Genomic DNA, 16,994 nt, shown 5'->3' with positions numbered 1-16,994 from the left:
CTAGACAAAACCCAAAAGCGTCATAATCACCAGAGTTATCTTGACATTTTTATTGTTGCTAAAAATTGCTGGAGGAGAGAAACCCTGCAGCAGGTGCTTTGAATCCATAATTTATTAGAAAACACGACGCCTCCTGAAGTCAACGCCTGGTGCGGTAGCACCAGTCGCACTGCCCTAGAGCCAGCCCTGACTCGCCCTCTCAAAATAAACTGCAGTTAATCATGCACTGCTGTAGAATGACGAGCGTGTCACCGCGTGCAGCATGCGTGTCACCACATGTTGCGTGCGTCTACTTCACCAGAGCAAACCTTTGGCATAGAACTAAGACGATAGCCATGTCTTCTGCATCTTAAAATGAGCACATAACCATCTAGGGTGGCTAGAGTTGCCTGTTTTAAAAACCCCAGGGTATGTACCCTTAAGGTGTTACGAAAATATAGTATTTAGTATTCCTATAGCGCAGACCTAGCCGAAAGGAAGCAAGAGCACTTTTTTTCTTCTGGTTTCTTGGAAAATACAAACACACACATCCGTGACCACACTTAGAAACACACGCACTGCTTCAGCAACATGCGCCAGGAAGGGGTAAAATAAATTAAGAAAATCATGCCTGGGACCCTGTATGTTTTATACTTTCCCACAGTTAAATGTGAGATGCGTTTAAAACGCTTGAAGCAGTGATAGTTACAGCCGAGGTATCTGGAGCTCACCTCCTGAAGTTAAACCGCTCACTGAGACCCTGCTTCCGTAGATTACATAGATGCGAGCTGTATTTTGGGCCTATTTAAGCTTTAGCGCCAGTGCGGAGCCAGGCCCAAATACCGCTTGCTGCTGCCAACACCTAGAGTAACATTTGCACAATATAGCAGAGTTTGCAAAACAAACATAGAACTATAGGCATGCATTATTCCCAATTCTTTTGCCCCAGACTGTAAAATAGGTGCAAAATATAAGTGAGAAAAAGGCATCAGGGATATTTGCACAGATAAGCCTTGCACTCTTTTTTTAAATTGGGGTGTAAATAACTGCAAATGTGCTCCTTTTCATCCAGCAGGATGGCTCAGTGAGTAAAATGCTTGCCCTGACTCGGCCTTCCGAGGTCGATAAAGTGAGTACCATTACATTGGGTGGCAGTATCTTACAACTGTTACAAAGATTTGAAACAGCAGAAGTGAGGTTTGAAACGACATTAAAAGCACAAGCGATTGATATCTGCACAGAGACGTTCTGCCCTGCGATGGAGGATGAACGACCTATAGAGAATGGACAGGTAGTAAGAGAAAGAACAAGTGACCGAAACGGGGGACCTAAGGAAGAGGCGATTTAGAAAGCACAAGGCCACGTGGATAGGACCAAAAAGAGTTATGTGTAACCCTAGAGAGTTTGGGCTTTTAAAAAATATTTACAAATGCCCGATAAATGATGTTGGCCATGAAAAGCTCTGGATGCATGGTTAGTATTGCTTTCCACAGTTGCGTATTGTCTTGGGCTTCAGGGATATCCTCTTGCTCAAGTGACCCCCAACTCACTCAAAGATGGCATCACCCTAACAGTCTAGTGATGGCCCCCCTTTCATTTAAAAACGAACCCATCAGACCCCATGCTACTTTCCTTCTCATCCTAGGGATGTCACCTCTCACCCGTTGACCACCTCCCCTCTCCAATCGCTGACAGGATAGAATCACAACGCTGTCCAGTAATGCCCAATGAAAGCACGTTCACATACCACCTCTCACCTCATTAAAGGGCATTGCTCTGTCAATCATTGTTACCTATCCTTTTGTATTTGTCATTTTAGTACAGAGCTTCAATCACCCTCTTATAAGAGATATCATCTGTACCCTTCAGCAATGTCTACCTCCACCCCGGGATATCCCGGCCTCGCCCAACAATGCTCCTCTATGCCTGGAATATCGTCTCTCCCAGGCGTGTTATCAACTCTCCCCTCAGTGATGCCCCTTACTACTTGTCTCATAATCTAATAACACGTGAATGGTCGCTCTGCCCTCACAACTGTCTCTAGAGATTTCAACCATCCCTGCTGTAATGATACTTCTCAAGGTACCAGCTAGCCTTTAGGAACACAAATTCTTATGCCATGGAATGGTCTCTCTGATGCCTGGGACTTAACCTCTTGGCCACTGGTAGCTCACCCTGTAGCTCCTTTTTTACCCCAACAAAAACAGCCAGCCCCTAGTAGCCTTAGCGTATGTGTTTCAGACATAGGCACTCACATGTGGACAGAATGCCCAGCCAGCAGCTTGCGGAGATGTGCCACCCGGCACATGGGAAGCTATCCAGAAAACAACAGTCAATGGAAGGGGGTTGGGAAATAGCAAAAAAAATTCACATGTTTAAGGCACAGTGGAGTCTTGATTTTCAGCTATCTTCTCTTTGGTCTTAGCTATCTGAGGCACTGGAAAGTCTGCAACACCCCCTCGAGGGGGGGGCGAACGGAGTTAATGTATTAATGCAGCTCACTCCTTTTGTGTGTGTGTCTGTCTTGACTCCACACTCAAAGTGCAATCTGGGCAGTGCTCTCCTCTCGGAAATGTAAAAAATACACAGGTTAAGGTGACCCTCGGCACATTTTGGCTCCTGCAGCAGTTAGCCATTCAGCTGGAAATGCTGAAGCGGTTAACCACCTTGTAATGTTTTTCACGTATGAGTTTTTGAGTTTGGAAGCTCTCCTCCACCATGGCTTTGGGTCAGGCGAGTTTCAGGGTGGGGGGAGTGGGATTGCCACTTAGGGTGGGGAGAACCTCTCGATGATCCGACTGTCGCTGTTGAGATGGGAGCTTTGGCTTAAGACCTCAGCAGCCTTCTCCTGGCTGAAGCTTAGGTGATCAGCTGTGAACTTTGCCAGGGGGTAGAGACTTTCAATGGTTTTGGGGTCATTCAGGAAGTGTGAGGTATGGGAAAAAATCTCAGCAGCCTTGTCCTGCTTGAAGCCCAGGTGGTCGGCAGTGAACTTCGCCATGGCATAGACGCTCTCTGGGAAGTCCAACTTTGGCTTGCCATCTGGGCCAGTGGTATGCATCTTCATGTGGCTGATGAGGTTCCTTTGCTGAGCAAACTTTCCACCGCATACCTGGCACTCATAAGGTTTCTCTCCAGAGTGGATTCGCATGTGCTCCGTCAACCTATACTGACGGGTGAACCTCATGCCACAGGCATCGCAGGCAAAGGGTTTGAGACCCAGATGGCTCCTCATGTGCCTGGTCATGGTTCCCCTCTGGGTAAACTTCTTGCCGCAGATGTTGCATGGGTAAGGCCTGGTCAGCCAGTGGGTCTTTTCATGCTGCCTGAGGGTGGCTGGATCCTTGTAGGACTTGTCACAAGAGGCACATCTGTACGGCCTTATAATGTCCCCTAGGTTCTGTCCGGACTTGTCCAGGAATGGAGTGGCCGGGTCTGAACTGTCCTTATGATAGAGGTCCTCCTCGTTGTGAGCCTCCACGTGTGCATTGAGCAGCTCAGAACTGGGAAACCCTTTTCCGCAGGGTATACATACATACAGATTATCCTCAAATGTCTCTGGCTCATAGCCCAGATGGTTGCAGTGGTATCTCTCCATGTTGGAGGAAGGGGAGGGGTCTTCGCTGCTGCCAGTCTCTTCACTGGTGCTTTTATCATCGTCTGGATCATTGCTCCCAATGCTGGGGTACCTGGCTTGCTGCGAGATGGGGGAGCCATCAGCCTTCTCCTCTCTTTCTCTCTCAAGCTCTTTCTCCCGCTCACATTCCTCTATATAGTTGCTCAGGGGCTCGTGCTTCATCCACCTGTAGAAGAGGTCTTGGCTGTCGGTCCGAGAAGGGGGTTCAGGGGTACTGCTGCTTCGGAATGGCTCTGGTTGGTGATTTGTTGTCTCACAGGTGTCTGTTTTTTTAAAGGAATCCTTGTAGGAGGCACTGTGGTGATTGACCATCAAAGAAGCACTGATGGGGGGGCTGTCATGCCTTGTAGGCATAGGAGGGTCCCTGGCCTCTCCAGGATGAAGTCCATCTGGGTGGTGCTGAGAGGAGGGTCCATTGGGGCTTTTCTTGGAGAGGTCCAGCCCACACAGAGGGGAGCAGTGTCTTTCCGGAGGGCACAGCCCATGCGGGTGCATCTGGCTCGCCTGAGACATTGAGGCATAGAGCTCCCCGCAGTGGGTGTTGAGGGCGTTCACTGGCTCCACTGGTGGCATTTCTACTGCCCGTGGGGTAGATGAGAAACAAGACTGGATCACTGGGGTGGCAGCCCTGAAGCCCCTGCCCAGTTTCCCATAGGCAGAGTAGCCAGCGGTCCTTATGTGACAGTACTTGTTACTCCTTTTGATTTTCTTCTTGCACAGGGATACGAGGTCAGAGATCTGGAGGTAGCTGGCAGCTGCCAAGATTGCCCCAAAGCTCTGCTCCGTTGCAGGCTCCATGTCCGTCAGCCTCCCTGTGTAGATGAAGTCCAGGATAATGCGAAAGATGCCCGGACTCACCATCTCGTGGTCCAAGTTGATCAGGTTGTCGTGCACTACCAAAGATTTCAAGTAGACGCTACTCGCTGCCAGGATGTTTTTGTGAGCCCTAAAGAGAGCGTTCTGTACCACAATAATCACATCACACAGAAATCCTTTAGTCCGTTGACTGTTCAGTTGGAGGAGAAGTTGCCGGGCGTGGCTTGGAACCTCCATGGCATCCAGCATCCCATTCAGTTGTCCACCTGTAAGGGAGACGGACAAGTTGTTAGAAGGCGGCATGGGCAAAGATCCTGTTAAAAATCACACACTATCGCTGATGCCCAGACCTTTCAATTTCTATTTGATCTGTTCCCAAATGAGATAGATAGTGCGAGCTACTTTACACAGAGAAAACAGGCAGGCGGTAACAATATTTAAGATTAGGAATAAAGCAATTAAAATCAAGTGGGTTTAACATTAATAATTAAACATGAGACACACGATTGTATCTGAGAAATGACAAGTAAAATAGTATCAATTTGTTTAATTCAGTTATGTCTTTGATGAGCTAGCACAGAGACATAATTTTAAGGACAGACCCATTCAATCCTTACGGTTGGCATGGTCACTGCATGCTGCAAAGGATTGAAGGGGCCTGTCCTCAAGACTTTCCTAAACCCAAAGATCTGTGGCAGTATGACCACTTCCCTTAGGTAAAGATCTGTAGCCCACTAACGTATGCTAAATGTCGCTGAAGTAAGATTAAGTACTGTATGCCCAGGCTTCCAATGTGTTTGGCTTTGGAGCCCAAATACTGAGAGGAGCTTTTTATGTCAGCTTCCAATATGTACGTTCCATCCTCTTCGATCTGCCTTGGTTTCCAGGTGACCTTCTGGTCACACTTAAGTTAGACAGAATGGTTTACAAAGCTAAACAGAGATCTTGGCCTTATTTTTGCAACCTCTGTTAATTTTCAAAGGATCAGAATGGTGTGACCTAGGTCCTGTGAGTCTGGCCACCGAGTCTGCTCAGATCTCTGTACTCTAATTTTAGAGGTTAGGCATTCTAGAGTGTGGTTTCAGGACTGTGGAATGCCACCCTCCTATGCTACGTCTTGTGCAAGCTTAGCTCACTTTTCTTTCAGCTCTGGCCTAGAGGCAGATTCCATTGTTTTGCCAGTCTCATGTTTCCCCCAAAAATAAATATATCTGTCTGTCTGTCTGTCTGTCTGTCTATCTATTTCTTATTTTTTATTACAGTACAGGCTTTTGGTCAGCTTTCTGCCCTCTTCACCCTTTCTTCTGTTCAATAGGCATTCACATTTTGCTTCTGCTGACTTAAATATGGAGCAATGGGTCAGCGAGTGGCTGTCTTCACTATGAGTAACACCATTTGGCTTGTGCAGATGCGTACATAGGCCTAAAATGTAGTCCACTTCAGGGCCAGGACTGGTAGGTGAATGCATTTTTGATTTGTGTTTTCATGTCATTTTTTTAAAAAATTGATGTTAGCTATGGGCAATTTTTTACTTATGTTTTTTTGCACACATATGCACACTACCTCTAGGCCCCAAATTTCGGAAACCAGTTCATTGAGAAACTCTAGCCATAAAACCATAGCTTACAACACAGGACATTAAGAATTACACATGTATATTTTAAGAGAAATTGAGAACCGTCATATTCTAATTGGCACATAAAAAACATTCATATTAATTAAAAGATGCAGTACTATCTAGTGTGTTAAGGTAGTATACTCTAAAAGCACTCCGGCAGCAAGACATTCCTGTTCTTTACCCGCCCACACCAGGCTTCATTGGGACACGGTCTTACCCGCCCGTGGAACCCGATGTACTCCAGCTTGTATTCTGAACACCCGTTTCTCTACCTCGGATATTTTTGAAGTTTCACCGTCATCTCGATTTTCATCACTCACTCGCTTATATCAGCCCTGAAGAGTCACAGGTTTTTACCTGATGACGAAACACGTGTCGGCTGGCTCTCTTTGTATTGATGAACTCATCTTGAATTAAAAACATCATTCATAGAACGACAAATGTTGAACCATTTTACTATACTGTGAATGTCTTATTTATCGTAAACGTGTGCACAGGAATTGTCTTTATACTCTAAAAGCAATGGCTTTAAAAACGTTTTTCCTACTGTTAAGAACATATGGCAATCTAATAATACATAAATATTACTTTACATATACACCTTCAAACTTTGGCTTTTATCCAAGAACTAATATCCCATATAGCAATCACTGGTCACTTCCTTATTAAAAATTTAGAACCCCTTTTCTTTGGTGGCGATAACATATTCTAGGGATATATGCAAACATATTTAAATTTTTCAAAGATCCCATAACAATAGCAACTGATTTTTTTTGCGGTAAATAATCAAGATTTTTACTAATAAACATACGCAGAGCAGATCAACTCCAAACTGCTTTTAACGGGAATGGGTCCCATGCACTTTTTTTCACCCAGCCGGTTACGCTGCTCCTTAACATATTTTATTCAGCTGAGAAGTTTTTTGGCCCAGTTCTCTAGCTTGTTAAAGCCTCCTTCAAACACAAATATGAGATTTTATTGCTATTGTCATACACCAAAAGTATTATTTTTAACCCCTGTGTGTGTGTGTGTGGTTGTAGGAAGGAATTCTTATGAAAGAAGTAAATTAGTTCAAATTCATTATCTCATTGATATCCTGAAAACAATGTGAAGGTGTAAAATATCTGTGAAAAATTAAACCAAAAGTCAATTGTCTCTTTTTGCACTTTTTGATACTTTTGTTCCCCTTTGAGTTTTTAGCAAAATCAGTGTAGGCGCTTGCATGTTTCAAGGTTTTTTTTCCAACCATATTTCTTCCCTTCAGACTTTATACTTTTAGAGAGCCCTGTGCTTTGAGATCGCTGGGTGTTTACTTAAAGTTCTGACTTTACATATATCACACTCGCAAAATCTCCGCTCGCTGACAGGAAGCCGCACCGCAGGGTTGTCGGTATGATGCGCTTTTAATAATGTGAGCGTCTCAATCTGCAAGACTCTCAAAAATGCTAAATAATTATCTTGTCTCCTAGATGTTAGGAAAATGTGACTGAACCCGTCACCCACTGTACAATAATTCTGCTAAGTCAAAACATCGCAATTCATACATTACGAGTTATGTCCGTGAGGAGAAATAGTGCTAATGTAGCTGCGTATATTACGGAGCAACCCCTTCGGCTTGCTTAAACACTAAATTAAAGATGAATATTTATTTTTCACGTGATCTTTGTGTCCAGTATTGGACCCAAATCACACGCTGGTTTGGATTTGATTGCGCATTACAATGAGTGTAGTTCAGGCGATACTGGCTCAGGTCTCACAGAAAGCAGCTGCCGCCATAGTGTCTTATTAAACTAAATACAGAGTTTGGAGACGGCAAGAATTCTTTTCCCATCGATCCCTCAAACAGGCTACCTCATCATAGGTTTAACCAACAATGAATTGTCTAGCTTCCAGAACCCTATAGCGGAAAGTTTCAAATGGACTTTACCCACCGATTAGATGAAACTATTATCAATTGGTGACACACATACCAACCCCTTGGTGATTCACTTCAAAGTCTGATTGTTGGGTGCAAACTGTTTATATTTGAATTGTTTGGGATACCACCGAGGTTTCCTGATGACCCTTGAATAATATTTGCAGTAAATTACATGAAATGGAATTGAAATCATGGACTTTATTGAAAAAAATAAACTTGGCAAATTTTCAAATCGGAAGACTTTCAATCTAATTTACAAACTCACCGTCATATGCCTTGGGGTTGCACTATACACTATGCATTCAATGGAATTGATGGCGTTTGCACTATAATAACATCTTTACTGATGTCTGCAAACAATTGTTTTTCTTTAGAAGCCATCTTGCCAACATGCACTAAAATTGGAAGGCTTGTTAATGTAGGTCCCTTTCCATAAAGAGGTAACCAGTTGATAGCAATCTAATATTGCACTTTTTAAAATCTTTATTTACAATTGAGATGTGGCTTTTATTAAACATGGCCAGCGGTGTACTATGATTTCCAGGCAAAGTCAAACTCGTTTTTTTCGCGCCAACACCCTGTGGTTTGTACCATTTTAATATAATTCAGTCCCGCTCTTGCGACTGGCTGTGATCTGTACCGGTCCTCGTGAGTTGAAGCCAAGTGGCTTATCACTCTTTTTAATATTAATATTGATGGACTAGAGCCCAGAGATAGTTTGGCAGTGTATATTTTATTTATTCCTCTCTAAGGAGTACATCACAATTTCAATGTTGTGACAGGAGTAAACAAGGAACAATAACATGCTGAGATTCAATTACTGAGACGGACCCTCTCCATTCACCAACTTGATTGGCTAACGTACAATGTTCTATGAGCCCGGCTCACCAAAGACTTATCGTCAACCGAATATCATCAGGGTGAGCGCATGGGAGATCTCCACCTGACTTGATTGGCTAACGTACAATGTTCTATGAGCCCGGCTCACCAAAGACTTATCGTCAATCGAATATCATCAGGGCGAGCGCATGGGAGATCTCCACCTGACTTGATTGGCTAACGTACAATGTTCTATGAGCCCGGCTCACCAAAGACTTATCGTCAATCGAATATCATCAGGGCGAGCGCATGGGAGATCTCCACCTGACTTGATTGGCTAACGTACAATGTTCTATGAGCCCGGCTCACCAAAGACTTCTCGTCAATCGAATATTAGCAGCGGGAGCGCATGGGAGATCTCCACCTGACTTGATTGGCTAACGTACAATGTTCTATGAGCCCGGCTCACCAAAGACTTCTCGTCAATCGAATATTAGCAGCGGGAGCGCATGGGAGATCTCCACCTGACTTGATTGGCTAACGTACAATGTTCTATGAGCCCGGCTCATCAAAGACTTATTGTCCACCGAATATTATCAGGGCGAGCGCATGGGAGATCTCCACCTGACGCATAAGGACTCCACCGATTTTTCCTGGACCCCTACTCAATTGCCCTGGGTCTGATATCGAGCAGATGGTGCACAATCACAACCCCCCCTTCTATCTGCACCCACCTATTGCGTGAACTAACTTCTGAGGTAAGATAAGCCCGCAAAACACATTGGGCCTCCCACCCAAAACCAATAAGTATAAAATAAACGACAACGGAATATCCTAATTTACTGCATCCTGTTACATTTTCACTGAGACAAGCTTTTATGGCTGGAGTGCATATATAATGCATTTATTTTGCCTTTTATAGCCCGCTTCTTAATCCTGGTACTTTGGGATTGTTTTATAAATGCTGATGTGTAATGACCCCTTCCAGCAGTGGTCCTGGAGACTGTGGGTGGTAAATCGGCAAGTCAGGGGATTGGGCCACGGGAGCGGAAGGGATCGAACGCCACTACAACGTAAACGTGAGAAAGTTATTGAAACATGCAGAGACGTGGCATCCCAGGACAGAGGTGACAGCACCCAGCACAAATGAGAAAATAGCTGACAGACAGACCACATTAGCTGGAAATGATGTGTGCGCACATATGAAGATCTCTCCAAACACGTTGTTTAGGTTTCTTTTGGATGGCCGCCCGGCCTGCTTGAGTTTGGCCGCTTTTGGGTCGGGTGCGTGTCGGGATCTGTCCATGTTGATGGCTTCTTGATGCTGTTTGCAAGCAGCCTACGTCAGCCTGCCACCTCTGCCTGGGTGGGGCCGCGTGACCTTCTCCCCTTCCTTCTAGAGGCCTATTCGTGCTTGGCAGCCATGGTTAGCACTGAAGAATGCTTGTTTATGCAGTCAGCAAATGACATCTCATTTCATTCTGGGACTTGCAGAACAACAAAGCTGAGCTTCTGCGTCCCCGGGGAGGATGGGTGGACGCAGGAATGCGGCCTCTCATGGCAGATAAACAGCTCCAGGGAATGGCGCCTCTCCACCAGCTCAGGCTGCACTGGACCGCTCGTCTCCACAGAGCGGGGTGGGTTCGGGTAGGACTGTGACTACCCCTCTGGTCCTGGGCTGCCCCCAGTCCGGCTCCGCGCACAGTGTACCCAGGCGGGAGAGTTCGTGGGAGTCCTGGGTGTGAAACAGACCCCAGTAAAGGCTGACCCGGGGCGTCGGAGGGCCTTGTTTGAGGGCAAGGAACTCGCTCTTCTTCCTGCTGAGGAGCTGGATTGCCTCGCGCGCCACGGGATGCTTTTTAGGTGTTTTTACTTTAGGGTCATCACCAGGAGAGAGCCAGACGGAGACATGTACAATGACCTTCAACTCGATGGACCTTGAGTTTCCTTTCAATGACACTGCGCAACTGTGCAATTATGCGAACTACTGTCAGTGTGCACATTTACTAACTATCCAATTGTATGGCTTTGAACTACTCACTGTATGGACTCACCAACTAAGTAGTTATACTATTTAACCATTTTTGTGAGAGAAGGGGTAAAAAGGTCCCGATCCCTTACTGACCGTGGATTTGAGCAAAGATTTCGTGGTTGTGCTTGCTCTTGACAGGGGGAAAAACCCCTAACCCCCTAATATATCGACAAAGTTCAAAGTGGTTGCAAGAGCAAGACTGGTTTTCAGATATTCATTTAGGAAATAATTCAATCAAACAAAAATCATTTTGTTGGTAGTATTTTAAGGTATGGCCACTCTATCTGTAAGAGTGAGTGCGAAACAGCCAACACGTGTTTCACCCCTTTACATGGCCATCCGGCCTGGGACTTCCTCAGGGCGTGATATAAAGTTTGGTAAATTGTCTGTATTGAATGGTCCGGTATTATCTTATCAAAGTCACGGGCGTAATGCCTAGCCATGCGATTCTTACTTATCGATAGGCATTACGCCTGTGACTTTGAAAAGATAATACAGGACCATTCAATACAGACGATTTACCAAACTTGATACCACGCCCTGAGGAAGCCCCAGGCCGGATGCCATGTAAAGGGGTGAAATACGTGTTGGCTGTTTCGCACTCACTCTCACGGATAGAGTGACCATACCTTAAAATACTACCAACAAAATTATTTTTGTTTGATTGAAATTATTTCCTAAATGAATATCTGAAAACCAGTCTTGCTCTTGCAACCACTTTGAACTTATAGTATTTAACCATACCGTAGTACGTTCATACAGGGCTTTAAGTGGGATGAAAAAACGGGGGGGGGGGGGGGAGGGGGGGCTTGACGTAATTCAGGGCATGGCTTAAAAACACTTGAGCTAAAAATCTGTGCTTACAGGGGTGTACTGCCCTATTGGTATTTTGCTGTTTCTATCATTGCATACAGATATGTAATACAACAAGTAACTTGACACCTACAAAAAGCCAGTGCTATTGGCTTTGGCAATGCTTGTCAGTTATGGAAAGTAAATCCGAAACAACTGTGGCTTCGTTGTATAGAATATTGAAACAGCTTCAGTTTTGAAATGATGAGACCGTGTAAGAACTGTAGCGAGTCTCTTTGAAGTGATCTCAAAGGCAGGGAAGAGTGGCACTGCTGCAGAGGTAAGATTTTTTTCCCCACCCTGAGTGTGGGGGCAAAAATGGAACAGTCGGTGCTGAGCGCCGGCAGGACCCAACCAACTTAAAGCCCTGCCTCTATACTGTATTTAACCTTCCCCGTGCATTATTGCGTCAGCTCTGCTATTGCGCTGTTTAACCAGGCTCGCGCTATGATTGGACATTTTATTTAATTGTGTATTTAATTAACCACACTCACTGTGGGCCTGTTCCAACAGTGTAATTACACAGTCTGATTATGCTCCCTGTGTCAGTATATTAACAGTGTAATTGTACTGTTTAACCATACTCACTTTGTAACTTTATCAACTTGATAAATATAGGAAAGAAAACATACCCACTGTGTAACCATACCATCTATGTAATTATACAATGTTGTAACTAAATCGACCATGTAAGTATATAATGTAACCAAACTAACAGTGTAACTGTCCCAACTGTGCAATTATGGTATTAAACTATAGTCACTCTGTAGCTATACCATTCTTGTAATTTAACTAGAACCACACTCACGGTTTTACTAAACCAACTATGTAATTGTACTGTTTACCCACACACATCTGCTGTATAGAAAAAAACAACTATGTAAACATTATATAACCATATTCTCTGGGTATCTGAATCAGCTACGTAATTACATTTTTGTATCTTTGCTATCTAAAAAGAGCATATATGCGATTATATGTTACCCATACTTCCTATGTTACTGTACCAAGTATGCAAATATTGTACTCGGCCTTAATGAGTGTGCATTTAAATATAAGGTGTAGGCCATACTCATTATGTCACTACACCACCTATGTAATTCTACTGGTGAATTACTCACTCTGTACCTAAACCATCTACGTAATGTGACTATGACCCATGGATGTCAATTCTCTGAAATACCAAGGGTAGAAGAATTGACATCACACGCCTTTTGACCTCCACTTTCACTCACACACATATTCACACAAATTCACACATATACTCTCTCACACATAAACACTCTCACCCACAAGCACACACACAATATACATTTAAAAAAAATTCTACTTACTTCACCTGCCATGGAATGGCATATTCCAGCTTATTGTACTCCATTTTTATCACACTATCAGTGAATAATATATTTTATTTATTCACTATTAGTGTAATAAAAAATTGAAAGAAAATAGAGTGAAGCCCCAGCTGCCCCTATGTTCCTGGCACTGAATTTGCCACCTGGGAGGCCTGGGGTCGGAAAGGCAGTGCTAGGGGTTGCCAAGGGCACGCCAGGGGTCGCAACTGCGACCCCTAGTGGCCCCTGAATGACATCCATGCTATGACCACATATGCTGTGTAACTATATCAACTATCTAATTGAAATATATGTACCCTTATTGGTATAACGACATCAATTATTTTAATAACGTAATCATAGCCAGAGTGTAACCATACCAACTATGTAACTATACAATTTAACCATCCACTTTGTATCCATAACACGTATGTAAGGATATTACTTAAGCATGCTTAGTATACTTGTACATATCCTATAAGCCATGTTCATGGCACTCCTATACCAACTATTTATACGATTTAACCATGTTCACTCTTTAGATATTGAATCTATGTAAATTATAATATTTACCAAACTCACTGCATAGTTGCATTAATTATCCTATTTAAGCATTCGCACTATGCATCTATACCAAAGATGCTGTTTTTCCATACTGACTGTGGAACTATGCCGAATAGCAGTGACAATATGTAACCATGCCTACTGTCTAACCAAACTAGGTAAGTAATTATAACATTTAACCACATTCTCTAACTAGTACTACCTGTATGTCCATACCAGTAATGTAAATATATTATCCCTGCAGCTATGAAACAGCACTATGCAATGATATTGTCTAATGCCATCGACCCCACTAAATGTGTAACCCTAGGAGCTTTGTAAACATAATATTTGTGAGAAGCTGGCCTGGTATATGATGTACACTTATGTAAGTGGACACCTTGCACCAGTCCAGACAACCATTCTGGTGATTTAAGACGTCTTAGACAACCTTAGAAAGCTCTCTAAGTGGTAGCTGTGGAGAGCAGCCTTCAGGCTTCGTCCAGAAGGAGTGTAAAGCAGCTTGTTTACGGGAATGCAATCTTATAGTATAGATTAAGTGAAAAATAACCGCACACAGTGGTAAAAATACATATTTATTATATAATACTCTCCAGCACATACAAAAATCTCCTTTTTTATCGCCGAGACACCCCCGGGTAGTTGCGCGCTCAATAAATTGCTTAAATAAATAAATAAATACCCGGAGATATGCACAATGCACACTGTGCTTTGCAAAGAAATCACAATAAATAGCACGAAATACGTAGTGGGCCCCAGGGGGGACCAAACCATATACTAAGAAAGTGGTATAAGAACCACAACTTGGGTTAAGAGAATGTCGAGGGGATGTAGAAGTGCTGGGGACCCAATGAACTACCCAATGTGAGTGACTTGGAACCCCAAGGAGAGCATGTGCAGTGTGAGTACAAGACAGCGTGCTCCATACAAGTCTATGTGTAATTCGCAGTTGGCTTTTTAAAGATTAAGTACCCTTCCCAGTGAACCCTGAAGAAACCCCCGTGGAAGACAGAAGGTTGGAGAGCCACCCCACCCATGGATACCCTAGTACCCAAGATACCTAGACCAGGGAAGCAGAGTGCATACCTGTGAATTGGTGTCAGAAACCGCCATCGTTTCCAATGGAGGACTTCAGGAAAGTGCCGCTGCTGGAAGAGGAGAAAGTGTCCGGTGGAATCTGAAGGTAGTTTCTAGATGAGAAGTACCTGCAAGCAGAGGGGACAGAGTCTATGTCACTCAGGAGTGACCAGTAGAATTGGGAGATGAATGCTCTCCGATGTCGGGTGTTGCAGGAGAGTTGACAAGGACCATGACTCTGCAGTTGTGAGGACCAGGCGATGCTGTGGAAGACCAGGAGCCATGCATGAGCTGTCCCATGAAGGATGTCGAATGCTGATGGGTCGGTGTTCGGCGGGAGCATCAACAAGCCATGGCAAATGCAACCAACGCAGAAGCTGAAGAAGGAGCAACGTTGGGGCCAGCAAGGTCCAGGGGACTCACCAAAACGTAGGGGAATCAGAACAGGCCCCAAGCAATCAGGGGAGCCCAAAAGAAACAAAGGTGACCGTCAAATAGACCCACAGGCCAGAGGCACTGGAGTCGCGGAAGGACCTCAAGCAGCTCACCAAAAGATGCAGGCCTTGATGCACACGATGCAGTGTGGCTGAAAATTTTGGCCACAAGAGATGCTTGAGGTTGGGGCTACTTGGAGTCCAAAGATCTTCTTGGAGAGAAGTCAACAAGCCTTTGCAACTTCAAGTTGCCACTGTGCACAGGGGTCCAGGTACTGCAACCCCACAAGGGATACTGGCCTCAAACTTGGTAAGAGGGCAGGGCAGGCATCAGAAACTATGAAAAACCACCACCTGTGTTGCAGAGCTGTTCGGAGTCCGGAGGAGCTCAGGATCAGCAGACAGGTCGACTTAGTTGCGGTGCCCGCAAATGCAGGGGAGTGACTCCTTCACTCCAAGGGAGATTCCTTCAGGTGTCTTTGATATCCACAGGCCTTGGAAGGTTTCTGTATGGTGCACAGGCACAGACGATGCAGCAGACTGGAAGGGAGACGAAGTCGAGCCCAAAAGAAGTCCAGAGTGCCCAGATGGTAGAAGTAGAAGTAGAAGTGGTGTCTGATCTGAATCTTATCCCACGTTGAATCACGGGACCTACACCCAGGTGAGTCCTTAGGTATCCTAGAGAAAGAGTTGGGATGATTCAGGGGACCCTCCCAGGGGAGGGTCTGGACAGAGGGGAGGTTACTCCCATGTCCTTTGTCCAGTTTTGCGCCAGAGTGGGAGCCAACAGCTCCCAGGACTGGTTTAAACTGGACTATGCATGGGGACACCAAATGAGCCCCACATGCAGACTGAGTGACGCTGACAAGCACAGCCACCCTGCCCCAATACACTAAATCCTGTCTGGGAGGTGGTCACACCTCTCTGTGACAGGATGCCTATTGTTCTGCCTCCCCCTGCTCGAGCTTGGCTCAGCAGCAAGAGGGCAGAATTGTGTCTCTTGTCAGCAGCAACCATTTTGTGCTGTCCGGGTCTCGAAGACTGGTACTGGGGACATGGAGAGCCTTACGGAGGGCTCTTCCACTGCTTGGAATCATATCTCCCACATAGTTTACAGTGTGGGGGTATGATTCCAACATGTTTGATTCCAAACATGATAGGATTTGTTGCAGCCAGTTTCGAGATGGTCATCGTGTAATTACGAGGTGCCCCTCTATATAGTATATGGCTGCTTCACTGACAACCTGGGAGAATGGACTCCATAGGTTTAAGGGGTGTTATGCTCATGCAGAGGCACCCTCTCACTTAGAAACAAGCACCCTGGCTTCAGGATTGATAAGGCCTGCTACAGGGGTGACTTATAGGTTTTAAGTGTAGTGACCCTAGACAAAGGAAACATATCTTTAGTAAGTGGTGCTAGCATCGGCTTACACAGGCTGAAATGGCAGGCCTGTAGTTCCATTTTGAATGGCTTCCCATGGGTGGCATAATCCATGCTTCAGCCCATGAGAGACCTCTGGGGTACCTATGCCCTGGGTATCTTAGTACCATATAGTAGGGACTTATACGGGTACCCCAGTATCCAATCTGGGATGCACCTAAGTACTGAACATGGCAATTTAGGAGATAAAGCACAGAGACTGGGGTCCTGATTAGCAGGATCCCAGTCAGACTAGTCAGTAACAGCTTAGCACCAGGCAAAAAGTGGGGGTAATCATAGAAGCAGATCCTACTTTCCTACAATATTTGTATGAGGTCATCTTGAGTTGTGTGATGGTTCTACATACTTAGGCGAGTGCTATATTATAAGGCACTCACCAATCCACACCGTTACTCAGCACAAACAGGAAGAATGAAGGTCTCACTAAAGTCACCCTTGCTGTCTGGTGCACGACCATGGCTAAACATTCACTC

The 16,994-nt window shown here is 44.9% G+C and overlaps 1 protein-coding gene across 1 annotated transcript in view; it reads right to left on the bottom strand.

Moving 5' to 3' along the window:
* Nucleotides 1-489: 489 nt before the first annotated feature.
* HIC1 (HIC ZBTB transcriptional repressor 1) overlaps nt 490-16,994 on the bottom strand; it is an 81,635-nt gene continuing 65,130 nt past the window's right edge. The window contains exon 2 of the mRNA XM_085649083.1: nt 490-4,698. Coding sequence (XP_085505209.1) covers nt 2,747-4,698 — 1,952 coding nt within the window. The 3' untranslated portion in view covers nt 490-2,746. The remainder of the gene's footprint in view (nt 4,699-16,994) is intronic.

This window comes from Triturus cristatus, chromosome 3_2, assembly GCF_964204655.1.
Source record: "Triturus cristatus chromosome 3_2, aTriCri1.1, whole genome shotgun sequence".
Classification (NCBI taxonomy): domain Eukaryota; kingdom Metazoa; phylum Chordata; class Amphibia; order Caudata; family Salamandridae; genus Triturus; species Triturus cristatus.
The sequence above is the reverse complement of the archived record's forward strand: the minus strand, read 5'-3'. Positions and strand labels throughout refer to the sequence as shown.